At 35.7% G+C, this 26,735-nt stretch overlaps 1 protein-coding gene across 1 annotated transcript in view; it reads left to right on the top strand.

The window, feature by feature from the left end:
• The first annotated feature begins 9,239 nt into the window (after positions 1–9,239).
• Positions 9,240–26,735, top strand: part of URB1 (URB1 ribosome biogenesis homolog) — a 54,439-nt gene continuing 36,943 nt past the window's right edge. The window contains exons 1-13 of the mRNA XM_029284772.1: positions 9,240–9,385; positions 10,170–10,309; positions 11,665–11,816; positions 13,252–13,384; positions 14,371–14,467; positions 14,982–15,067; positions 15,401–15,526; positions 15,966–16,096; positions 17,086–17,281; positions 20,736–20,873; positions 22,325–22,498; positions 23,598–23,736; positions 24,637–24,759. Of these exons, the coding sequence (XP_029140605.1) occupies positions 9,244–9,385; positions 10,170–10,309; positions 11,665–11,816; positions 13,252–13,384; positions 14,371–14,467; positions 14,982–15,067; positions 15,401–15,526; positions 15,966–16,096; positions 17,086–17,281; positions 20,736–20,873; positions 22,325–22,498; positions 23,598–23,736; positions 24,637–24,759 (1,777 nt within the window). The 5' untranslated portion in view covers positions 9,240–9,243. The remainder of the gene's footprint in view (positions 9,386–10,169; positions 10,310–11,664; positions 11,817–13,251; positions 13,385–14,370; positions 14,468–14,981; positions 15,068–15,400; positions 15,527–15,965; positions 16,097–17,085; positions 17,282–20,735; positions 20,874–22,324; positions 22,499–23,597; positions 23,737–24,636; positions 24,760–26,735) is intronic.

Raw genomic sequence — 26,735 nt, 5'->3', positions numbered from 1 at the left:
AATATGTTTAATTTCGCAATGCTTGTGGGTATACAATATTTTTTGTTGTTCCATTGTCTGTGCAGATATAGAGATTGTCTGGTTTGCCGACTCTAGAACACGCAACATATAATTGTCCATGTGAGAAGCAATCCATGTCTAGATCTAAACCGCACAATTCTAAAGATTGGCCCTGAGCAACAGATGGCGTTGTTTTTTTTTAAAAAAGCATGTTTTTACCTGTCACAGGTGTGACATCTATATAATAGTAGGTATATAAAAACACGCGCGTATTTGAATGCAACGTTGTGTCAAAATTTCAAAGCAATCGGTGAAGAACTTTCGGAGATTTAAGATTTTGAACAAACGAACATTTACATTTTTATTTATATAGATTAATTAATTAACATTGCTTTATTTTTCATGTTGAATCATCCTGAGACTTTTTATTTAAAAATAAAAACAGCATTTTTTTTCCTATACAAAAAGTTTATACCTGGGCATATAAATCATGGCAATAGCAATACAGTGCTTTAAATTGCAGTGGTCCCTGTCTCTAAGACCGCCAATAAGCTACCAAGTTTCTAAACATCTCTGCTGCCTCTTTCCCAGATACATTTGTTGGTCTATATCTTCTTAAAGACAGAAAAAAAAGTTGTTCTTAGCACATTTTAAGGCACTTTATTTTCTGAACTCAGACATTAAAGGAAATCTCCCAGAGGTATTAACTCTAGAAATAAATGTTGGGCTAACTGAAGTAAAGCATACAATTTAAATTAATCACTACATGGTCCTTATTTAAAATCCTACATTTGCACAGTATTTTGATGGAAATGATAATGAACATGACATTCCAATAATTTTTTTTGTATACTGCATTTCAATCAAACACTTTTTTTTTTAATACATGAGCCCTCCCTCTGCTTTTTCAAAGCCGGCTTATTCCTTCAGTTTAGTTTTTTCTCTCGACCACTTTCTCTGAGCCAAAAATAAGATGGGTGATATCTTTGAGCCTTCCTCAACCTGGTGTCTTCTGGGCGGGTTGGATTTCAACCCGCCCAGAAGCTTTGCTGGCTGGGGAATTCTGAGAGTTGTAGTCCACACAACTTTAACTTGCCAAGGTTGAGAAACACTGATATCAGACTCATTCATTCATTCATTCATTCATTCATTCATACATACATACATACATACATACATACATACATACATACATTCTGCTGCAATCATTATAACTTTTGGCAGTGTACAAATAACAATAAAACCAGCAAACTAAAACTCCAAAATCAAAGAACGTATGGCATTCCCAGAGCATTGTCTAAGCCCCCTGGAACAGTTTTGCTTTATCCTGCTTCTAGAAGGTGAACAGAATTGACAGTTCTGGAGATATTAGCACCAAGGAGGTACCTTGCTCAATAGTAGTAACTGTGAGAGGGATCTCAGAGTCCTAGTGGACAATCACTTAAATATGAGCCAGCAGTGTGTTGCAGCTGCCAAAAAAGCCAACACAGTAGTGGGCTGCATTAACAGAGAGATAGAATCAAGATCACGTGAAGTGTTAATACCACTTTACAATGCCTTGGTAAGGCCACACTTGGAATACTGCATCCAGTTTTTGTCACCACGATGTAAAAAAGATGTTGAGACTCTAGAAAGAGTGCAGAGAAGAGCAACAAAAATGATTAAGGGACTGGAGGCTAAAACATATGAGGAACGGTTGGTGGAATTGGGTATGTCTAGTTTAACGAAGAGAAGGATGAGGGGGGACATGATAGCAGTGTTCCAATATCTCAGGGGCTGCCACAAAGAAGAGGGAGTCAAGCTATTTTCCAAAGCGCCTGAAGGCAGGACAAGAAGCAACGGATGGAAACTAACCAAAGAGAGAAGCAACCTAGAACTAAGGAGAAACTTCCTGACAGTTAGAACAATTAACCAGTGGAACAACCTGCCTCCAGAAGCGGTGAATGCTCCAACACTAGAAGTTTTTAAAAAGAGACTGGACAACCATTTGTCCGAAATGGTATAGGATTTCCTATACCATTACAAAGTCCCTTCCAACTTTTTTATTATTATTATTATTATTATTATTATTATTATTATTATTATTATTATTATTATTATTATTATTATTATTATTATTACTACTACTACTACTACTACTACTACTACTACTACTATTATTATGTCATATAGGGTTTTCTAGTTAAAACTATCAGATTCCATTATACCAAATTAACTAATCTATTAATGATTAAGTAAAAATCTAGTGATAGCCAATGTATGGGCCTATTGTACCTAGGTGACATGTTCAAGTTAGTACAGGAACTACTGTATTTTGTATCATCTCCAGTATGTGAGTGGTCTTAACCGTCAGCCCCATGTTGCAAGATCTTTTCACTTGCCACTGCCTTCATCTGCCTATCCAATAGTAGTCATACAATAAGTCTGGGAAGACCCAAAGTCCATTGACCTACCCTTTTAAGAAATAACACTAAAGCTGACAGAAGGGCTTGATGGACAAACAGCAGTTTTTTCTTATTTGTATTCAGCTGCAGCGTCTTCTTATCCAGAGATGTCAGACATTGGGACTTCAACTGTATTACTGGAATAGCCAGGACAGCAATGTAGATATTATTGGCATTAGCATCTTATTGAGCATGATTATTCTATTTATTATTATTAGCAGGGTTATTATATTTATTATTATTTAGCAGGATAACTACCTGGTTCCTGTAGCCTACACTCTCTGACCTTCATCTCAAGAACTTTTTCTTACTTTTATGCAAAGTCTAAAGCACTTGTGACACCGGGAGAGGCAGTTTTTCCTCATTGGGGGTGATCTGTAGCTTTCATCGTCCCTTGTAGGCGGCTCATCATCTGGTTGATCGCCCCTTCCCATGCTGAATGGGCCTGGGAATGCATTGTCCTTGGCCCCCAGGCTTTCTGGTTGTTCCAGGGGGACTGTGCCATCCCCACCAGATGGTCCCAGTTCCAACTCCTCCTCTTTCTCCAAGCCAGTGTCTGACGGGCCAGCACACAGGTTAGTCCTGATCCTACCGGCTTTAGGAAGGCTCTGAAAACATGGTGATCTGGCGGCAGCAGCAAAGAGTTTCTTCAATTATTGCATTGACTGTGAGGTACTGATAGGTTCTTGCTGCTTATAGTTAGTTCTGTTTTTAATGGTATTTTTATTGATGATTTCTTTGTTTATAATTTTTTGTTAATGGTTTTGGGCATTGTTTTAATTATTGTGAGCCACCCAGAGTCATTGAGGTGAGATAGGTGGCTATAGAAATTGAAGAAAGAAAGAAAGAAAGAAAGAAAGGAAGGAAGGAAGGAAGGAAGGAAGGAAGGAAGGAAGGAAGGAAGGAAGGAAGGAAGGAAGGAAGGAAAGTTTATAAGACCAGTTCTCTAGATATCTTATAGTCAAAAATCATTCATATCCACTCAGAATTACTGGAGGGTTTTGTCTCATGCAAAAACAGTCGGAACCTCTTGCAAGTTCATGACCAGATTCTATATGGTGATGCTGCCAGGCTTGAAAGAGGTAATAATGTGCCCTATTTTGGACAAGCCACCACCTGACTCAACCACATTAAATAATTGTTATTGTGCCAATCCTTCCCCTTTTATAGACAATTATAGAGAAAATGGGGTAACAAGTACAGACGGTTCTGGATGAAATATCCAATTCAAATTTACACCTGGACATGGGGTAAAAGCTGCATCAATCACTTTTATGGATGATTTTCAGCGTGACTTGAATGACTGTGGTATATCTCTCCTGATCCTATTAGATCTTTCAGCAGCATTGGATGCTATTAACCATCAGAGGTATTATTGTGCAATGGTTTTGCTACTTTCTGAGCAGGTGGATTCCAAGTGGAAGGAGGAGAAGTTAAATCCTAGGCAGTTCAGTGGAAATAATTAGCTCACTTCTTTTTAACATCTACATGAAGCCATTAGAGCAGGTCATCCATTAAATATCTCTGCACAAAGCTGGACAGGAAATGCAGTGGAAATCTCGAATTTAGAGTGTTTAGAGGATGTAAAGGAATAAAACAGGTGGAACAGACGAAGATTGAATTCCAGCAAGATGGAAGTACTGCTGGTGCAGAAGATTTCGAAAATGAAGGTATTCTAGCTATAGTTGATTTTGTTCCACTTCCCGTGAGAGCTACCCATGGATTAACTAGTGTGAACTGGCTATGGGACCAACACCTGTGCTGTAGGAACTTCCCTGGTGGTGAATAGAGTTATGATGTGTAATTCATGATACTTTTTATTTTCTTTAAAGCTAGTTCTACTTTGGGCCAAGATTATGCCATTGCTCTAGAATCTAGATGGAGTTTGCCATCTAATACATGCTTAGGTGGGAGGGAACTCTGAAGTTCCATCCCAGATACCAAGGGAATGGGAGCTAGGAGGAAGACTTTCTCTGTATAGTCTTCTCATTCTGGAAAAGGTTATCCAGAAAGACCAGAACTTAGCCTGTTAACATTTAGACTGTTCTTCCACAGGACTATTGGGAGAACCTCAATTAACCAAATAGCAGTACAACTATTTTCTGAGGTTGTACTTCTTTTCTTATTATGCTTTTATTAAGCTACCTAGAGGCCACGGAAAAAGGCCTACAAACCAAAGAGACAAATTTACTGCATAAAATGAATTAATTAATAGGAATTGGCAATAAGAACAGCAAACTGCTTATATTATTTTGTGATGACTCAGGGAAAGTTAGATAATATGTTAAAAATAGACAAAGGTATTAGAGACAAACTGTTTCTTCCATTATATAAATTTTTCTAAGTTTCAGGATTTCCATGGAAATCATGCTGTACATTACCGAGTAGATATCTATTATAAAACAAAATGAAGAAAAAATAGAAATACTATATTAAAATATCTAAACAAACAAAATAGAAAACTGTACACTAAACTGAAAAATAAAGGTGATAAACACCCAAATATTTATCTCTATATATTCACACACCCACACCCACATACATTTAAAGATAAATGCCTATATATGTGTAGATACATAGCTATCAATCTACTAAGAATATCTGCCTTTCTTCAATTCTTTTTGTAGTTGTGCTACAATTTTTATAAACAATAAATTGATTCTAGACCATACAATATCATATTGTCCTGTCTTGCTTCTCTATCAATACAAAGCTAATTCAAAGTTTTGAGAGTTGACACATTTAATTAAGCCATCATTTCAAATCAGGAATATGGACTTTCTTCCATGAGTATACACTCAAATTTTTGCTACAGTCCAAGCATGATATAGCCAAAGTTCTTCCTAGACTGAAAGATTCTAGATTTTGGAGATATAATTGAACAAAATATTGACATATTTAATCCTTAACTGAAGGATCTAATTTACCATAGTATAATATCTAACCAGTATGGAATTACAAGTAGACAAGTCCATATGTGCCATAATTACTCAAATTTATTACCTTTGCAGCATAAAAATGCGAGCCAACCTTTTTAATACTGTATATTCTCTGAACAGTACAATAACTGATTGATAATGATTCCATTATGAGCTCATGTTTTTCAGAAAATTGTTACCAGCTATTTTCAAATAAGAATTAAGAACATCATTTTCCGTGAAAATAAAAATCAAATTTAAATTTTCCACCCAATACAATAAGGCCAGATATCTCAACTGCTTTCGGTATTTGATCAGTAACCAAGTTCTTGTAGAAGTATCATTCTAAGGAATTTTTTTTTGCTAAGTCATAATTGAATAGAATACGATTAGGTTCCCACTAGCCTATAACAATGGCTTGCAAACATAATGACTACAGGTCCTCGACTTACAACAGTTCATTTAGTGACTGTTTAAAATTATAATGGCACTAAAATGACTTATTTTTTTTTTAAAAAGTATTGTTTTATCATAGAAAATAAAATACAAAACAGTAAAACAAACAAAATGAAACAAAAGCATACATTCAACCCTAACAACAACAACAAAAGAAAAAATAGTGTACAAAAAAACAGGGAAAAGTGGTCAATTAAACATGTAGGATCCCTCTGTTAACCATCTGTTATTATATTTAGCACATAGAAAGTCCACAAATGATTTCCTGTCTCTTATAAAGCTGTCTATTCCATTATCTCTAATCAAAGCAGTTAATTTTGCCATCTCTGCCAATTCAGTCCATTTCAAAATCCATTCAACAGTCGGCATTTCTTTTTCTTTCTAGTGTTTGGCAGTACAATCCTCGCAGCTGTCACCATGTGAAGGAATAGCACCCCAAATTGTTTTTCAATTGACTTGTCCATAATATCTAAAAGAAAAGCTTCAATTTTCATTAATATTTGTATCTTAAATATTTTTTGCATTGTCATTGTTGTTTATTCAGTATGTTTTCACATATTTGCAAGGCCACCACATATGATAAAATGAACCTGCTCCCACATTTTACCGTAATTATTTTTGTAAAGCTTAGGATTTTCCTCAGTAAGAGTCACTGCCAAGTACTGTACCTTTTTCACAACTTTAAAAGCAATTTTAAATTCCAATTTCTTCCGATCTTCCAACTTTATATTCTTAGTATTGTCTTTATTTATTCTTAAACCTGCCATTTCTCCAAACATTTTAATCTTCCTCATAACATGTTCAATGTTCTCTAGCAGTTCTTGCACAATCAATACCAAATTGTCAGCAAATGCATGTAATTTTGTAATTATGTGCTTTAACGTGGTCCTTTTGCTCTGCTATTATGTCTAATATGTCTACTTAACAGTTCCAACACTAGACTAAATAATAGACTATAAAGGACACCTGTCTTGTTCCCTTCTGGAAATCACATGGTTTTGTAAAGTCTCCATTCACCATGATTTGAGCTTTATGTAGTGTATAGATCATGGGTGTAAAACCCGCCACATCACATGATGTGACATGTCGCGACTCTTTTTGCATTGATGACAATGGGGTGGGCACGGCTTCGGTATGATGAAACCGGCCCGCGGGCCAGCAGTTTAACACCCCTGGTATAGATGGACTTCAGACCCTGTATAAAGTCCAATCCAAAACCCATCTTTTCTACTACTTTAAACATAACGACCCAGTTCAAATTGTCAAAAGCTCTTTTTGCATCCAGAAAGATTAATGCAGGGGTGTCAAACTGCCGGCCAGTGGGCCAGATGTGCCATGCAGAAGCCGCGCCCACCCCATTGTCAGCAATGGCAAAACGGTCCCGATACGTTGCGCGATGTCACATGATGTCGCGAGTTTGACATGTCTGGATTAATGCAACCAGTTTGTTGCTATGTTGTTGTAAAAATTCAATTATATTCCAAATTACTCTTACATTATATTTTAGTTGTCTTTTAGGCAAGAAGCCACATTGGTCTTCATGTATATAATCCTGTAAAAAATTTTTAAGTCTTTCAGCTAAGATAGATGTAAAGAGTTTGTAGTCCTTAATAAAGATATTGGCCTGTAGTTCTTCACAGAAGTTAAATCCAGCCCATCTTGGGTATTAAAGAAATGTAGGCATCTTTCCAAGAGTCTGGAATAGGGTTCCCCTGTAAAATAGAATTCATTAAGTCCTTCATCTTTGAAAATTTTATAGAATCCACTCGATAGGCCATCTGATCCTGGGGCTTTCCCTGTTTTAGCTCTTTTAATTGCTTCTATTATTTCAAAAGTTGTTATTGAACTGTTCAAAATTTGCTTGTAGTTTTCTGATAGTTTAGGAAGATTTTTAGTTGTTATATATTCCTCCATAGTATCTAAAGAGATTCCTTGTTCTTTAAATAAATTAGTATAATAATTCCAAAAAAGTGTTGAAATGTTTTTGTTATCCATGTAAGTCTTATTCCCCTCTTGAAGCTTGGTTTTCATCTTCTTTTCTGTCTGTTTTCTTAGTTTGTATGCCAACCATCTCCCTGTGGTCACATGATCAAAATTCAGATGCTTGGCAACTGGCTCATATTTATGACGGTTGCAGTGTCCCAGGGCCATGTGATAATTTTTTGTGACCTTTTGCCAAGCAATCAACAGGGAAGCCAGATTCACTTAACAACTGTGATACTAACTTAACTGCAGTAATTCATTTAATAATGGCAAGAAAGGTCATAAAAATGGGGCAAAATTTGCTTAACAACTGTCTTGCTTAGCAACAGAAATTTTGGGCTCAATTATGTTCATAAGTTGAGGACTACCTGCATTTCTCACAATGTGTTGTGCCAAACAAAGAATAGTAGTGCCACTTAAATCAGTGAGACATTAAACGTAAGATTGAATTATTCTAATAAAAGTGAATCCATTTACTGAGATAAATAAGCTTGGAATATTACTGATAGAAATATTTCAGTTACATATTGTTTCATAAAATAAATGTGATAAAAACCATTAATCTGTGCAGTAAGAGTTAACCATTAGGTTTGACCATTGCCTTATGTCAGAATGCACATCACATGAAACCTATCAATATGTGAATTTGTACTATTATACAGTATATAGTTACTTCAGTACAATGGGGTAAGTATCTGGAACTTATTTTTTAGGTTTTTCAGATAGCCATTATAAATAGATAATTCTGAACTCTGAATTTGTCTGTACTTGATTACACTTTAGCGTTATTTTCAGTTTGTCAACTTTAAGATGTGTGGACTTCAATTCCCAGGATTCCCAACCAGCCAACCCTAACCGCTGAGAATATTGTTTTAAATGAAGATATTTGATTCCCTCCCAGTATAACTAGCACAGTGTTTCTCAACCTTGACAATTTTAAGGCATGTGGACTTCAACTCCCAGAATTCCACAGCCAGCAATGCTGGCTGTGGAATTCTGGGAGTTGAAGTCCACATGCCTTAAAATTGTCAAGGTTGAGAAACACTGAACTAGCATATAACTTGTTTGTTCATTTAAAAGTCCAACGGAACTAAAAGTAGTTTTTTTCTTAGACATACAGGTTTGACTTAATGGGTGCAGAAGTAGAAAAAAAATCAGCTTGCGAACATTTAATCTTACATATTGAAACCGCAATGAATCACGTCTTCTTTTGCTCCTCTGGGCAACGAGGCGGACCCTGGCCTCCGCCACTGCCCCACAGAGCTCAGACTGACTGACTGACTGACTGCCTGCTTTAGGAACCCGTCTGTTGTAATTTCGCGGATGGGGGGAGAATAAGTGAACCGGACCACTTCCGGCCGAGACGGGCAACCCCCGCCAGGGTGAGCCCGGCTTCTCTTCGTTCCGCCGGGTGTCGCGGCAAACCGCGATTGCTTCTGGATATGGCCACCAAGCGCAAAAGCTCGACCTCGGCCAAGCGGCAGGACCCGCCCCCGGCCAAGCGGGTTCGCGGCACCGAGGCCGCGGAATTTACCGGCGCCCAGTTCAAATTCCTCCTCCGCGACTCCAGCACTGCGATGAAAGGTCAGGCAGCCAGCCAGCCACGCCGCTCTCATGGGACCCGCGTGCGGGTCGGATTCAGTCGAGTGGATCTCTCCGCGGCGGCAAAGAGCTGCGCGGTCGCCACAGCTGCATATTGCTAAACATGCGAACAGTAGTTTAATAGTTAATGCAGATTAAGTTGCCTGTAACAAATGCGTCTCGGACAACAACGTGGTGTCCGGGAGGAAGAGGCAAACTTAAAATGGATTCTGTCTCCTTCCGTCCCGAGGAAAAGGATTAATGAATTCTTCGTATATAGACAGCTGCCATTGCGAGTTACAATTGATAAAAGGAATTATAAAAGGAAGCGTGTGGGGGGCGGGAAGGTTACATTTATTGGAAGGCAGGCAGTCTTCAATAGATATAGTTAATTACTCTGTAGCTGTGATAGATTTTTCAGCTGCCATCATTGGTATCGTAGCATGCTCCTACATTATTTTAATACAAATTGCCAACTTTTCCTCTTTTGTTCCTACTGTTGCATTTATTTTGTCAACCTCTCCATTTGAGGGTCTTTTTTTCACAACTTGTTTCCTAAAAGCTATATTGGTAAAATATTGATAGCAATAAAGAAAGAAAGTAAATTCACTTTCCAGCTCTGCTATGGAAAAATGAGGCAGTTAATACTTTGGGAGTTTGAAATGCAAATTGCTATTCAAATAAAATCGAAATGCCTATTAGGCATGCCAATTAGAGTTTGTGTGAAGTAAAGAATAACATGTCCAGCATGATTTGAAAGAAGAATCAAATGTATGTTTTGTTCCAGGTTTGGAAACGTTCATAGCCAAAGCTAAATTACTACCATCAAATGAGCAGTATGATGTAGTGGAAGGATACATAAAAGTTTCTATTGAATGTGTAGAAATTTTTAAACTTCTGGATGGTGAAAGGCGTCCTGAAAGTGAGGTCAGTGTTTCAATTGATGAGAGCTGTCACAGGCTCCTCTTAGGTATTGTCTTTATGCTATTAAGAATGAACACTTAATTCTGCTGTATGCCATTTGTGATTATTCATTTAAAAGTGTCTTGGCACTCTTACACTTGCTAGGGAGTAAACCCTTAGTGAATCTTGTTTCTGAATAAGTATAAGATTGTAGTAATTTATTCTGCGCAATCCTTTCTAAAACTCTTGGGCAATGTTGTAGAATAATGAATTTCCTAGCTGTTTCCTACAGTGCTGGGATGCTCATGCAGAGATACTTTAATTCAGAGATGGGCAATGCAGCCAAGTCTTGTTGGACTGTAATTCCCATTGGCCATGTTGGTTAGGCTTGTCCCATATTCCTGTCCTTGCAATAAAGTGTTGTAAATAGCAGTATACCTTTGGATTAGAGATGGGATATTATACTTTTGGTACTGGACTGGACCTAAAGTAGATATTGACTAAATATAAATGTGTGTTCTAAATGAGGTAGCAGAGTTCTTCATGTATGGCAAAGAAGTTGCCAAGGATGAGTATTTGTCCTGTGAGTATTCTATCGGCATCCTTTTTGTAATATAAAAGATACGACTATCCTTTATGTTCTAGACCAGGAACACAAAACTTTTTTTCTACTGGGTCATTTGATCCATAAGAGCAGAGGTGTCCAACTGCCAGCCCATGGGCCGGTTGCATCATGCAGAGGCCATGCCTATCCCAGCTCCAGCAATGCGAAAAAGTCACGATATGTCGTGACACGTCACATGACGCAGCGAGTTTGACACCTGTGCATAAGAGGGAAAAAATAGTCATAATCACACATAAAGTATTTAAAGGATAAACAGCTTGATCTGAAGCTGAAGTGATACAAGTGTAGAACAAGTGGTCATCCTGTCCACTGACTGGACAAACACTTTCCATACTTTTTTCTAATGCTAAAAAACCATCTTAGAAGGATTCCCTTTAAAAATGAGGATTAGGTTGACTGTTCATCAGGCTGTCCTCAAGTTCACTTCAATTGGAGATTTTACACTATCCCTATTTGATAAGATATTTAAAGAGTTGATAGAATTAAACAAAATAGGCACATAGGTTTCCCATATGCCTTTTAAACAAAAACATAATAGTAATTAGTAACTAAAGCTTTGACCATGCGGAAATGTTCATTAGGATCATGTTGTTGCAATCCAAAGCCTTGTCTGGGTATAATTTAATTTAGCAGCAGAGGGTTTTTGCAAGAACACTGCAAAGCTTTCTTTCTGTTGGCATAAACTTTGTTTAGAGTGCTCAGTTCCATTTGTATTTTAAAAAGACAGTATGTTGGGATGTTTGAAATTTTGCAGATGCTGCTCATTTTTCAAGCTCTAGAAAACATTTTGCTGCGGACAGCAAGTGATCTGTCTCATTTTCGTGTTGTGGGGATGAATATAGTAAAGAAGTTAATTAACAGTTACATGAAATTAATTTATGCTGCCTTATATGCTGAAACTCATAGGTAAGTTCCTTGTTTAAAACAAACCTTTGTTTAGAACCACAAGTGGAATAAAATTTTCATTGCTCAGTACTGTGTTTATGCTCTGTTACCAGAAATAACAAAACACTCTTTAATACTGATTTAAAACTACCTCATAGAAAAACTGTGGTTACATTCTATATTGTAATCCTGTGTTGAACTTGGAGACTAGAATAATATTTTTTAACTCCCTTGTGTTTCTCTATTACATTTTATTTGTACGTAAACTCCTTTATTTTGCTCTGTGGTACATTGATAATTGCTTTATTCTCCATAAATTAAAAAAACTAGATTAAAGAATACATTTAAATATATAGTTTCATATTTCCAATGTTCATCTGGTCTCAAATTATTTTTCCTGAAATTATAAAACCCAGATGGTGCAGCGTTTGTAGAACTGCAAATAGTGTTACTCCAAAAATCTGCTGTGTTCTGCCTTGTCATTTTCATATGGTAGGGTCTGTTTTGAAATCAGAATTTAATGAGTTTTAATCAGAAAAATATTTAGACTACAATGTTCATTCATAAATCTTTACTTACTTTTTTACAATCTCTCTCTCTCTCTCTCACACACACATACACAAATACACGCATCTACACACGCCACACACATTTGCGAGGCAGCACTATATTCATGAAAAAAAGAAAAAAAAATCTGACAGGATTGTTGAATGTGGCAATTATGGGTGCTGTTCCATAAAGTACTGGGCTTTTTCAAATTTCAGCCCTGAAGAGCTTTTATCAAATCTGTTTGATCTACTATGAAAGCTTTAGGAAAAGTTAAGATACCTTCATTCCATCCATCCATCCATCCATCCATCCATGCATCCATCCATACTGTTAAAATATTTGGGGCATATTTTAAATATAGAAGATAAATATACAAGTTCATTTACCTAGTAAGTGAATATTAACTTCAGCAAAGTTGTTGGAGAGATATCACTCTCCTATGTTATTATTTAATCTGGGCATATAACTGACCAATGCATTTCCATCATATACAGCATGAACTCTGTATAAGGAAATATTTTTATGGCTTTTTGTAGTTAGTATATGCCTACATTTATACATATAAAGTAACAGAGATCCAGTTTGCTGTGATTAAGCTCCCTTGAAATTTTTGTGGCCAAAAATGATGTAGAATTTTTTTTATGGCTCTACAAAATTTTGAATTGTAATGCTTATTTCGACTTATGGTCTTATTAGCAGCATGAGAAGATTAAAACTTTATTGCACAATAAATTAAAGTACTTGTGTTTAGATTGACTATGTGATACTGGAGATCTGCTTCCTTTGCTAACTAAAATGAACAAACACTTTCATTTCAAAGGCGTCCTCACTTTTTAATTTTTCATTCATTTCTTTGCCTATACTTTGCTTAAACACTTCTCCCTGTTCTGACTGTCTCTCTTTACAGACTGTCTCGTCTGTGTCTAACTTTGCTATCAGCAATGGTGACACAGGGACCAGATGCTGCAAGAGATGTCTATAGCCACTTTGATTTCAATAATAAATTTTTACCTAATTTAGTGAAGAAGAGAGACTATAAGGTAAGAAAGCAAAAAGTCAGTCATGAGGGTTAACTGATGGCTTATGCTTTTTCCTTTTATTTTCAAAGTAAAACTGGAGTTAAAAGAAAAGCTCTTATTTTTATTGATGAGACTAATACTGTTTATTTTTAAAAAAAATCATAGTAAACCATATGCAGCTCATATAAAAGGAACTTGTCGTCCTCCACATAATTTAGTACATTCATATAGCATTTGTACAAAATAGCCTCCTTGTTTAAAAAAAATTGGCAGCTACAATTTATTTTTTCTTTTTTAATGCAGGGACCCTAGTTCATATAAAAGCCTTTTAAAATAAAAAGATAACGAAGCAAAGTCATGATGGACATATGTAAATTCACAACAAATCAATGGACATATGTAAATTCAGTCTGTACATTCAGATTTTGAGAAAAAGTACACAACAGATTTCTGAAAAATGCAATGCTTGTCTGGAGAAGCACACATTTGAAGTAAAATACTGCTGAAAAAAGCTATCACTTTTAGAAAAAAAGCTTAATTAGATTTTTGATATGCTAGTTTTCTATATGCAGGCAAAATTTTGTTCTAAATTGGGTGTCCCCAAACTTTGGCCATCTTGATTGAAGGTTATGAGTATTGCAGTCTAACATATTTGAATGACAGGTAACTAGAGAAGGTTGATTTAATACATGTGATTCTTGGGAGTTGTGTTATTTGAGTTTTATGCAAGTATAATAGTCAAAAAAGCATAATAGGCAACCAAAATAGTAGAAACGTTTACCTATCTAAACTATTATGGCTCACTGCTAAGACCATGATTTTAGATCATACAGATGTAAGATCCTGGTAAGTACAAAACAACAAAGTTAAGGGACTTTACTTTATAAAATGTGCAATAGATATGCTTAGGTCTGCAAACATTTATGTAGGATCCATTTTTAAGCCATTGTAATCTAATGGATGTTAGGCTTCTCATATATACTGAACATCTTTTAATATTTGTTTAGGGTAAGCCTGATATCCGTACAGCATACATTCAATACGCCGTTTCCTTTTTAATTGCTGGCGACCACTCAATCCTTGTGCAGGTTCTGGAGTTAAAAGGTATTTTACAAGTATATTTGTTGTATGAATGATGTGGGAAGTATATATATATAATGGGTTTCATGATGTCTAGACCAAGGTTTTGAACAATCATTGCTTGTTTCCATGTGTTCTTGTTTTGTTTTCCAGCCAAAACAAAAACCATTTAGTTTTTGAGGCATATAATTGAAAAACTTTGGAAAGCCTCTGTTGTTATTAAAGTGATAAGCTTGAGATTCAGGGTAAAGCACTGATGCCATTTAATAAAAAAATAATAGAATTCCTTTAACCAGAGAGTGTGCTAAGGGCTAAGCAAGCACTTGCCCAAGAATCATAAATATTTCTGTAAGACACTATGGAATTATTTCACAACATTAACTTTTTTTTTGCTGTGTTATATGTTCACTGTTTTTGAATCTTCTAAGTTTGGTTTATGTTGTCAACATAATATATTCTTATATAACTGTGGAATTGATTCAATTAAAATATTTTCTGTATTTCAGCCTTAATGTTATTCTTTTTAAATGTTTTTTAGATTTCATTCCAGATATTATTAGAACAGGGTTAAAAGAAGATAGAATTTCCACAATTAACCTTCTGCTTTCAACATTGGAAACTAAGGTATATTCTGCAAACAGCTTTGTTTTTTATATGTTCTTTGATTGTTGAAATATCTCCATTGTGGTTTTTCAGACAATCTCTGATTACCATTTTATTTTGCTGTACTTAAGAACTTATCAGCATTTCTGGGGTAGAGCTTTTTGCTTGGTTTGCTTATGCTTTAAAGTAGCTTATGTTTATATGTAAACAAAAAATTAAAGTTGCAAATGAATGCAACAGTGGCATTAGAATTGCTTATGATCCTTTTGACAGTTTCCATAGATATAACAGCACACTTATGACCCGGCTTAAGAATTTTTGAATGATTGTGTTAATATGTTGTGTTATTTGTAGGTGGTTCTCAACAAAGATATCAGTAAGACCCAGAAGGTACACTTTTTTACCTCAGAAATACTGAACCACATTGCTTCACTCTATCGCTGGAATGGAATTACTGATGTCAGCACAGTAGATGTCAAGGTATAATAATCTTCTCTCCATCTTTTTCTTATATCTAAATACTGTTCAAGATGTACAAAAACATGTTGTTACATGCCACCACTCAAGGAGAAAAGTGAAAAGCCATACCAAGCCCATAGTTTGCCCACTAAGATAGAAAATATTTTGCCATATTAGGAATAGCAATCTGGGCTATTTTTGAGGAAATGGTATCCAGTTTCAACGCTCCAGCGTGAGCAGCCAGCCTTATACGCCTAGGCCGAATCTACGCTAGACTGACATAGTATGGCTGCCTTCAGGTATGTTGAAATTGCACACCCAGAATTACCCAGCCAGATTGGGGAAGCATTAGAAACATGTAAGAGTGGAATCTGAGATCTTCTACTTTGTGCTCTGAAAATACTGAATAAGCAAACATGGTAAGCTGACTGTTTTTCTTCAATTTGTTAATTTTATGCAGGCTTCCCAAGAGTGTGGAGAACCAGGAAAGCTTTTAGTGAGAGAACTGGTTCACAAATTTTTAATGAACCTTTGTTGTTCTCTGAAACATGGCATTAACTTTTATGATCCAAGCCTTGGCACGTCTGGCAGGTAAAGCATTCAGTTGTTCAGCGTTAAAAGTCCGATTATATTTTGCAGTTTTATTTAGGCTGGAGCTAAATCGTTGAAGTATTTTCTTCAGTGTTGCCTCCTCTTTTGTGAATGGTAGAGTGTTGACTATTCTATCTTGTGCTAATTTAACTGAGCAAGGGAGGGAACAGAGCAAGACTTTTATCTTGGTCTAGTCTAGAAGCAAAACTTCAACTGGTTTTGGTCATATAGTCTTCAGCAATCCACAGCTTTTAAGCATTAAATCTGGCTAGACCCTTTTTCCTTTTCCTTTTCTGCATCTTTCTGGCAACTTCTTATTTTACAGTGGGCAGTGTCTGAAGTCTGCACATTAAACCAATAGCATTTAGTTAATTAATCTGCATGTCTTCATGTAAATTGGAACTGTCACATGATAGCATAAATAATTGAAGTATTATTAAGAGATTTTATAAGAGCATATCTCGGATAAAAGGGCTAACAAAATTATGTTCTAAATATATTCTGTTTTCATTCCAAAGTTCAAAATATTTTGTGAGTATAGAGGTTTGTTGAATGCCGTTCACAGCGTTTGACAATAGAATTTTAGTTACCTAGGGTTCCTTCTGGTTTGGCACGATTGATCATCTGCTATTATATGTAGCTGACCTGTTGAAATATTGCAAAGTTATAGTCATTTTTATACACTGCAGTTAATTTTTTTTTATTTCTTGTTAGGCAAAAGTTTGAAAAGCAGTACGTGAAATGGGTGAATCTGACTCCAAAAAGAAACAAAAATAAAATATTTCATTGAATAAGTTCAGCCCCCCCCCATATATATTTTTTATAATGTTCTCCATCTTGCCATCATCCAAAATGGATGAGAAAGGCTAAGTTAAAATAACTCCTGCCCACTGATAGCACTTGAAACATAGATTCTGATCAATGATTGTTGGTTGCATACTATTATATTCTATCGAAGTGATGCTTCTTTCAAACTATTGTTTTGTTAGAGGAGGTAATTTGATTCTGCTGCGCTTTCTTCTGAGTCTAAAGACTGCTGTAGAAGATGAGATGGTTGCTGATCTTATGGTGAACATTTTCAAAGTATGCCCAGATTTACTGAACAGATACTTTAAGGAATCCCAGTATTCTTTTGTTCCGAGACTAAAATCTGCATGGCTAGACAACATGAAATTGCTGAGAAAGGTAAGAACTACCTGAAAAGTATGTATTTAGTACATGAAAATGACCCTTATCAACATTTCTCTTGTTATAATGACAGTTATTGAAGTGTCTCTGTGTCAACATGACTATATTTGCCTTGTTACATTTGATGGAAAGTCAGAAAGAAATTCATTTTAATTAAGGGGTTGCGGAAGGATGGATAAATGGCAAAGTAATCAGACCTGAAGGCTCTCTTGTGCTTCTCTCAAGATTTTACACACTGTGAGTAAATAACTTGAGTTGGGATGAGAGACAGTGACTAGGCCAAAATCACCCAGCCAGCTTTAATGACCAAGGCAGGACTAGAATTCCAGTGTCCTGGTTTCTAGGCCAGCGCCTTAAACCACTAGACCAAACTGGCTCTCTATCCTGCATACATTTACATCAAATAATTGAGGGCAATGTAATTCAGAAATATCACATTACTTTGATACAGTATAATTTATTATGACAAAATCTCAACCTGTAAAATCTCCTTTTCTCACCCCTCTTCTAAATAATATCTGCAGTTTTTATCTGATCTGCAGATTTTATATGACTGCAGCTCTCACAGGTGAGAATTATAAAAATATTGTATTATTTATGCGGACAGGGTCAGAGAGAAAGGCTACATTGAAACAAATGTACCTTAATTTGAATCACTTCAAATCAACTTTGAATCACTCTGTTTCAGTCTAACCTCACAGGGTTGTTGTTGAGGGAAAATAGGAGGAAGAAGAAGCATTAGGTATGTTTACCACCTGGAGTTACTTATACAAGTAATAAAGGCGGGATAAAAATCTAAGAAAGAAACAGTGCAGAGGTGGATTGTAAGCTTGTATTGGTTTCAAATATGCAAATTAACATTGTGATCACAATGCAAATGTAAAAAGATCTATATTTCCTAACTTTTGGGGATTATTTATAATCTAGGTGTTGAAATTTCTGCCTGGAAAAAATGATCAGTGAATTCAGTGATGTTTCTCCTCTCCCCCGGAGTAAATCACAGTAAATCCAATAGATTGCAAACATACTTATTTAGCTTTTGTTTATTTTTGAAGAGGAAAGAAGAGGGGTCTCCAACTCAGTGCCATTCATACCTCTGATCAAATCAGTATAGTCGTATCTAGTAATCATGTATTCAGCCTATTAAAATATCAGTTAGGCTTGGAAATACCAATGCAATTGATATAATATAGGCTTCATGTGATTTAATAAGTGAGCCCCCTCAAATATAGTACAGCATCTGCTGAGTTTTACAAATTAACTTTAAAAGTGAGTCCTTGTACAGTCTATTATAATAATCCCGCCTAGCTACCAGTAATGCATGGATAAGCCACGCTATGCCAACAGTTGCATAATTTCTTTCTGTGGTGTTTTTAAACTTTAATTGTTGAAGGAAGTGGAGACCATCACTGTTGTTTCCCATCTTGCAGATGCTTCCCTGACTGCTGAAACTTCCCAATGGAATGACTCCCTCGTGATATTTTCTCTTGGGATTTAATCAAAGTATGGGAAGCGAGATACAACAGCTGGAAAGATGACACTTATAGTGACAGACAAAACCCCTTTTGGCAGCCTTTTAACTTAATTACAAAAATGCCTCATTTAATCCATGAAAAAGTCATGCAGATTCTCTTTTCTTTGAATACGTTTCAAAAGCACACTGTTTTCATCAAACGGAATGAGAACTAAGAACACAGTCCTATAGAGAAGATTGCATTGAAGTTCATTCATTTCAGAAGTTTGAAATGAAAAGAACCAGAACAATAAACAGGAAGTGGGATTGTAATATGTGGGCAGCTAAATGTATTCTTGCATGTTTTCAGTGCTTAATTGCTGTAATCTGCTCACAGTCCTTTAGGAGTGCACTATTAACTTAGGAGAGATGATTAAATATAGTAGGCCAATATATGATTATCTTTCCCTGTGTTTATTGAATATTACTGTACCAGATCCCCTCTATAGGTTGAATTACTGGTAAGCCTTTGAACTAAAGATTAGTTAGCTGGTATGTTATTTGGTGCTACATATCACTAGTTATTTGTGGAAAATGTAGTCAGCCTGAAAGTTATTAGATCAGCCTTCCATTGCGTATCCTACCAGCTTGGTGGATTTTGGTTGCTATAATTTTATGGGAATGTGGTTTGTGAGGGACAGACATAGGAAAGTGTGATAAAAGGTGAGGGACGATGTTTGGGGAAAGATCATTAACAGAGGTCTCTCTTACTTCAAAAGGTGACAATCTTCTATATAAATAAAAATGTAAATGTTCGTTTGTTCAAAATCTTAAATCTCTGAAAGTTCTTCACCGATTGCTTTGAAATTTTGACACAACGTTGCATTCGAATACGCGCGTGTTTTTATATACCTACTATTATATAGATGTCACACCTGTGACAGGTAAAAACATGCTTTTTTTGAAAAACAGCGCCATCTGTTGGACGTTAAAGCAACACACGCTAACCAGACTGAGCCACAGCAACGCGTTGCTGGGTACAGCTAGTGATATAACTAAAATCTTAAAAATCAAGTGAGAGTACAGTTAATAGAAAAGGATTCATATCTGTAATCCCTCTCCCCTGCCCCCTCCCCCACAATTTATTTATAGTATGCCTAAAAAGCATTGAGGGGTTGTAGGAGTTTGTTCTTTTTATCTTGTCTTTTATGCTGCTGCTCACTGCTGATCATCTGAAGGTGCAGTATATATGCAGTACATATATATGCAGCATATTGAGAGATTTTTTTTTTAATCAAATCACAAATTTGTCTGGCCCAGACAAAAGTGCCTTACGACAAAAATCACTAAAACACAGTAAAAGCCTTCCATAAAGGTTGGACTCAGCCTTCCATCCTTCCATCCCTGGGTAAAAGGAGGACCCAGGTTTTGGAGGGCAATATACTGACATTGTAAACTGCCCAGAGAGTGTTGTAAAGCGCTATGGGGCAGTTTATAAGCATAAATGCTATTGCTATAAACTTCCAACATATCAAGTAGAAAAACCAGCAATATACAGTACTGTTTTGGCATATTACAATGGCAATGTGCGTTCTGCAATGCTGAGGCCTATTTTTGCTGATGATTACTTTAGCTCTGGCATGTAGGCCTAGGTTGGTTTTTAGTGCAAGGGAAGTATAGCATTTGAATTCCATGTTTGCAGATCTTGCTGAATATTGTTTTTTCAGCAAGATCTGCAAACACGGACTTCAAATGCTGTACTTGAAGCAGTGCGCTTCCCTAATTAGCTTCAAACTAGTAAGCGTTTTCCTGCTTCAGTAATGACCTCTTTTGCCAGTTTTTCCAGTTCTACATTTTTTTTTCTTTTTATCTGCAATTGGGCATTTAGATCATCATGAATCCAGCTGAATTGACTACAGCCGTCATTGCATCGCTTGGCTTTGTGTATCTGTATTATACGTTTATTTGTATATTCGTGCTTTGTGTTTTTAATTTCAGATCTATGAGGCTCAGCCAGACATTTCCAATGCTTTTAAAACCACTGAGTTTATTCCACTTCCTAAATTGCTTTCTATGGTGAAAGTGACTACAGTACCTGCAGTGTGCAACAAAGTCATGTTCACCCAAGGCTTAAATGTAAGTATTTAGTCCACATGATGATGATGATGATGATGATGATGATGATGTTTTCCATTCAGTTGTGTTCAACTCTTGGCGATTCCATGGGCCAAGTGTATCCATATCTTCTGATCTTGCACTACTTCTGTGCTCTGGCTGGTGTCAGCTTTGATGATGCTACACTCTTAAGTGTGATCGTTCTCTTCTCTCCTACTTTCCCTCTCTTACTGTACTAACAGTATATTTTGAAAAACAAAGAAAAAAAATGCATCATGAAAACCAAGCCATGCAGTTCTCAGGCTGATATTCTCCCCCTTTCTCCTTCAGGGTGGTCAGAGAAGGCATATGCAGATTTTTGTCTGTTTGTTCATTGTATATTTTTGCAAGTTTGTAAATGAGCCTGAAAAGATACCACTGTTTTAATAAGTTGACTCATTAAAGCATTGCCTCATTTTACATTCGTCCAGGCTTCTGAATAATTTTTGAAGCCTGCACTGTATATTGCTACATTACTGAAAAGCAGTAAGTGCTGTGTATAATAAGGGCATCCTGATTCATACAGATCTTTGGGCAGCTTGAGACCACATTGTTTGCCTAATCTGCATGCAAGATAAAATGGGCTAGTGTGGTATCTGAAATTCTTGAAACAAGGTGAAAACAGACTTGGTTTTTAAAAAATACATTTATTGCCAGAGAACTACTGGTACATTTAACAGGTAAATCATTTCAATTTCTGTTTGTAACTAAATTTATACTCTCCCCGCAGCATTGTTATTTTGTAAACTTTTATTATCTTGGTATCTGTGTCTACAACATAGTATCCATTTCTTCCCAAGTCTATTTTCACTTTAACTTAAGAATTGTGGGTGTAAGAACATGGATGCTTTTAGGTTAGTATGAATTTTTTCATTCAGTATTTTCCCTATCGTGCTTTGTTTATTTGTTTTTTATTTATATCCCACCATTATTATTTTTACAAACGTATTGCATCAGGACTTTTAAAACCTGATTTATTGAATAAGCCATCTGATTCAAATATTGCAGCAACGCCATAAACAAACTGCATTATGGTATAGCACAGTGTACGAATTTAGCCCATGGCTCCAGTTCCTTGCTTTGCATCTTCTGTTAATTTTAAACAGCAATTCATTGCAACATTTCATTGGATCATATTGGTGGTGGATCGTAATAACTGATTTCCCTAAGAGAGGCCCTATGTCAAAACAGACTGAGCATGCTACTTTTAAAAGTCTTTTTATTTAAAGAGACAGTTTGGGTTTATATCTCTTTTTTTTTATTCAAATTTATTTGATGCATCCTTTTTTTTTTCTCTTTCCTCTCGCCTATACTTATAGTTGACTTGCTTCCCCTTCGTTTCTGTAGGTTGTTACTAGTTAACTTTAGAGAAATTGTTAAATTGTGCAAGATGAAGGTAAAGCTAAGTAATTGTTTCCATGTTTTAATTTTAGATAGCCAGTAAAACGGTGAAGCATACTATCTTTTCACTTATAACAACTATTCTGAAAAGAGCACAGAAAAATATAGACTATTGTCAAAATGAGAAGATATGGGAGAAGTCAGAAATCTATACTCCACTAATCATGAAGGAATTTGTTCAGCAATACCAGGAAGTGCTTAGTAAGGTACAGTCTTTTAAAAAATGAAAAACAGGCTTGACCTGCAGTTTGATGAACAAGAAATGCTTCTATCTTGATTCTTTCTCCTTTTTTTCTGGCAGCTGTGGATATAAATATCTAGAGGTAACTCATTAGGTGTATATTGCCCTATATATTAATTATTGATTTGGAAGAAGCTGTAAACGTTCTTTTGTTTTAACAATATTTAAAAATGTTTCACAAATTTAATCCCATGTTTATATTAGTGCCGAGTTTTAAAGTATAGTTCTTCAAATAATGTAAACAAGGCAAAATAACATTTTCTTAATTAGCCATCTGAAATATGGGGCAACAGACAATAATAATATTAATAATAATAATAATAATAATAATAATAATAATAATAATAATAATAATAATAAAAAAAGTTGGAAGGAACCTTGGAGGTCATCGAGTCCAACCCCCTGCTCAGGCAGGAACCCTACACCATTTCAGACAAATGGCTGTCCAGTCTCTTCTTAAAAACTTCCAGTGTTGGAGCATTCACCGCTTCTGGAGGCAGGTTGTTCCACTGGCTAATTGTTCTAACTGTCAGGAAGTTTCTCCTTAGTTCTAAGTTGCTTCTCTCCTTGATCAGTTTCCACCCGTTGCTTCTCGTCCTGCCTTCAGGCGCCTTGGAGAATAGCTTGACTCCCTCTTCTTTGTACAGTTTCCCCTTTTATGACTCCCTTATCCTAGTGGCATCTGCAGTACTCCTTGATGATTGCCACACTAATGACATATATATGTCCTTGTGTCCCAAATCTGTCATAAGTATGTATAATAATTGTCACATATGAATGAATCCATTATATCCCCTGGCTACAAATGTCCATTCTTCAAGCTTTAGCTATTGTTTGGGAGCTACAGTAGAATGAATGTAAGAGCAGGCAAGTAAGAAATTAAATAGAAGAAATCAAATTTGAATAGGAGAAAAATCATAACACATTAAAGTAATTTATAGGAAAAAAATAATCTTTGTTAATATATTCAAAACAGATAATAACCTGCAAATTTTTGCATAAATGCAGATTTCTGATTTTTCTCCTCTACTTCTGCTTTGTACAACATAATCTTTAAAATCTAGCTTTTACCAGATATGACTAACATAATCGCCGTCTGGCAGTCCTTTCTGAAGCAAGGTAAGGCTCAGGAGGGACAGAAAGAGGGAGGAACAGAAGCTGCTTCTTATATGGAGGAAACAAATGAAACTAACAAAGAGCACGGTAAGGAAACTTTGGTCATTTTATGTACTTACAGATTTGTTCTTTTAACCCAGCGACTGAAAAAAACTGATAATTCATGGTGGCCCGTAGTTGATCTTCGACAAGCTCCATTTAATGTGAAAGTTATATTTTAATAGTATCGGATAAAATTATTAGATATCCTCTCTGAAACCCTTGTTTTACAGACTGTTAACAGTTCAGTCTGTGCATAATTCTGAATGAAGAGATTCTTGCAGCAAGGCAACTAAGGAAGTTTTCTATAAAAGGCAAGCAGAAGGCAACTTAATGTCCTACTTTACACTGCACACTAATTCCTGGATAGTGTAAAGCACTATTGAACTACTATTTTATGGATTCATAGAATTGACTATTTAATAAACCATGGCTTATAACTCCACAGGGGCTATGTTGATAAACCATGCAAAGTCAATAAATAGCAAACCATATTATTTAGTACAAAGCAAGTATCATTTGTTTCTTAAGAAATATATTCCTTAACAGTTCTTCATTTTGCATATTCCGACTTGGCAGAAAAACAGTCATGCTAGTGTTATTTTTCTTCTCATTTAGACATAAAAGTCTTAATGCCTCAATACTTTTGTAAAAAAGATTTCACCAAACACTGCTATAACAATGCTGGCAATGATTACTGATCCAGAAGAGGGAGTAGAGTTCATTCCAAACACCAAAAGAGCCAGGATTAAACTGTTAGAAGTATCATTTTAATTTCCTAGATATGCTGTTAGTTGATTCTTTTTTAAATTACATATATTGGTGGCCACTATTTTTCAGATTGTACTATGTTCAGAGAAAAAAAAATCACTGAAATCATAAAGTGGGATTTTATTTTATGGCATCTCTTTCTTTTTTTTAATATCTGTCAATCTGTGATTTTTCTAGGCTTGGATGATGTAGAAATCACTCTTCTGAAAGCTGTTTTACTTCAAGTTATATGCCTTTATCAACAAGTTGTTCCTCACTTAGTAGCACAGAGCAACTTTGATTTTAGCAAATTAATAAAAGGTAATGTTAAGTATGCTCTGGCTAAATGGGCTAAAGAATACACTGAAAATAATATTTATAAAAGAGGGTTTTGTCTAGCACTTTAGCAACCTGCAAGATGAATATGCGGTACTTACGCTACTGCATTAGATGGGCCGCTATATAAGGATGGATGGATGGATGGATGGATGGATGGATGGACGGACGGACAGATAGATAGATAGATATTTTGAAAAAATAAGAATTAATCTAATGGAAATGTTTCCATTACCTGGTGAAGCATTGCATCCTGTTGCATTCCCAGCATTCTCTGCTGAAACTGATCTATATTTGGAAGCTGAGGATAAACTGGTGGTTGTAAGCCTTCACCTGGAAATCCACTAAGGTATAAAAAAAAAATTCAACAGGATTTCAATAATGCAATATTTTGTATAGCTGGTTCAAAAGAACATCAATGTTCCCTTCCCATGAGAACAGTTTTCAATTGACTCCATATTCCCCGGTCCATATTAACTATAATTTCCATTTTGCTTTTTAGCATCTGTCATGTTTTTGGTCAAAATTAAGATTTCAGTTAAAAGAGTATAAAGAGTATAAATATTTAACTGGAATGGAACAATTTTTCAACAAACTGATAATTACATACCAAAACATTATAGTATAAAGCACTAATAATACATTCCAAAAAGTGATGCAAATCACCTATGAACTTTAGATTTCTATATTATCCCCTTGATGTTAAAATCTGTTTATGGTTGTCAAAACAAAACAAAACATACAATGTTGGTTGAGAGAGTGAAGGAGAAGGTGTGGCCTCTTCTTTTTTTGTATCTTCTACTGCTTCTGGTTCATCATCATAGTCAAAGTGATCCAACAGCTTCTGAAACATATTACATTGAGCCAATTCTATTTTCTTCTATAATAATAGAACAGTAAACTAAACATGTTACTGATGATGTAAGTTTTTGTAAGTACTTTCCAAATGTATGATTAAGGAAGCAGCCTCTATCCTCAAACTATACCTTGGTTGGCCCCATAAAACCCAGTTGTACTACAGTCTTTTCTCCTTGCCTCCTCAACCTTAGAAAATGGTCCATTAATATTAGAAGAACAAAGCTGAAATTAATAGTTTAGTTGAAACTGGAAATTCAATTAAGTATTACTAATTGTTTAAAATCTAACCTAGCCATTAAACCTGCCAGAACTAGCTTTAATTCTCTCTTCTACTTTTTCCAGACATTTCAACAATTTTAAGAACAGTAATGTTATCTAGGTCAAAGGTCAGATAAAGTCCTAATCGGAGCTAAATCATGGCTTGTATCACCTCAAATATTAAAGAGTATCAATGGCTTATCTGCATCATGACTGCTATATGCACATCTGAAATTAATGCAATTAATGCAATAAGACTCACTTTTTAAAAAAAATGAACCATAGGACTGTATTATTGTTTCACAAAGAGCAACAATTTTATATATAGCCAGACACTCTAAAAAGCTGTAAGACTCCATAGATATCCCAACATTATGGTTTACCAAAAGACAGAAATGGAAGATGGAATTTTTGCATGCATATGAAAGGAGGGAATGCAAGGAGATGCCTTCAGGCTTGTTCTCATGGCACTAAACTACAGTTTGACATGGATTTCTCCTGGAACAAGATATTTGGGTAATTCCTTTTCAAGTAAAAGAAAAATACTCTTATCAAAAGATGTTTTTGGTTCTGGTATTTGGAAATCATGCTTTTGTTCTGATGGTTGTGTTGTCGTGGTCTGCAGCTGAGCTGTGATAGCTTGAACCTGAGCCATTACATTATTATCTATTACTGGAGACTGAGGTTTAGGAGGTTGCTGAAAAGTCTGGAGAATCTGTTGGAGCTATCAGATTAAAATTGCAACTGTTAATATAATTTAAAGATAGGGACAGTTGAAAGATGCAGATGAGCATTAAAAATGTTGATTGAATTCTTGAGTTTGGTGCCCTAAAACTTTAGATTCT

The sequence above is a fragment of the Protobothrops mucrosquamatus genome, unplaced genomic scaffold (genome assembly GCF_001527695.2).
Source record: "Protobothrops mucrosquamatus isolate PMUCROS unplaced genomic scaffold, P.Mucros_1.0 scaffold_149, whole genome shotgun sequence".
Classification (NCBI taxonomy): domain Eukaryota; kingdom Metazoa; phylum Chordata; class Lepidosauria; order Squamata; family Viperidae; genus Protobothrops; species Protobothrops mucrosquamatus.
Note: the sequence above shows the minus strand (reverse complement) of the source record. Positions and strands in the feature narration are given on the sequence as shown.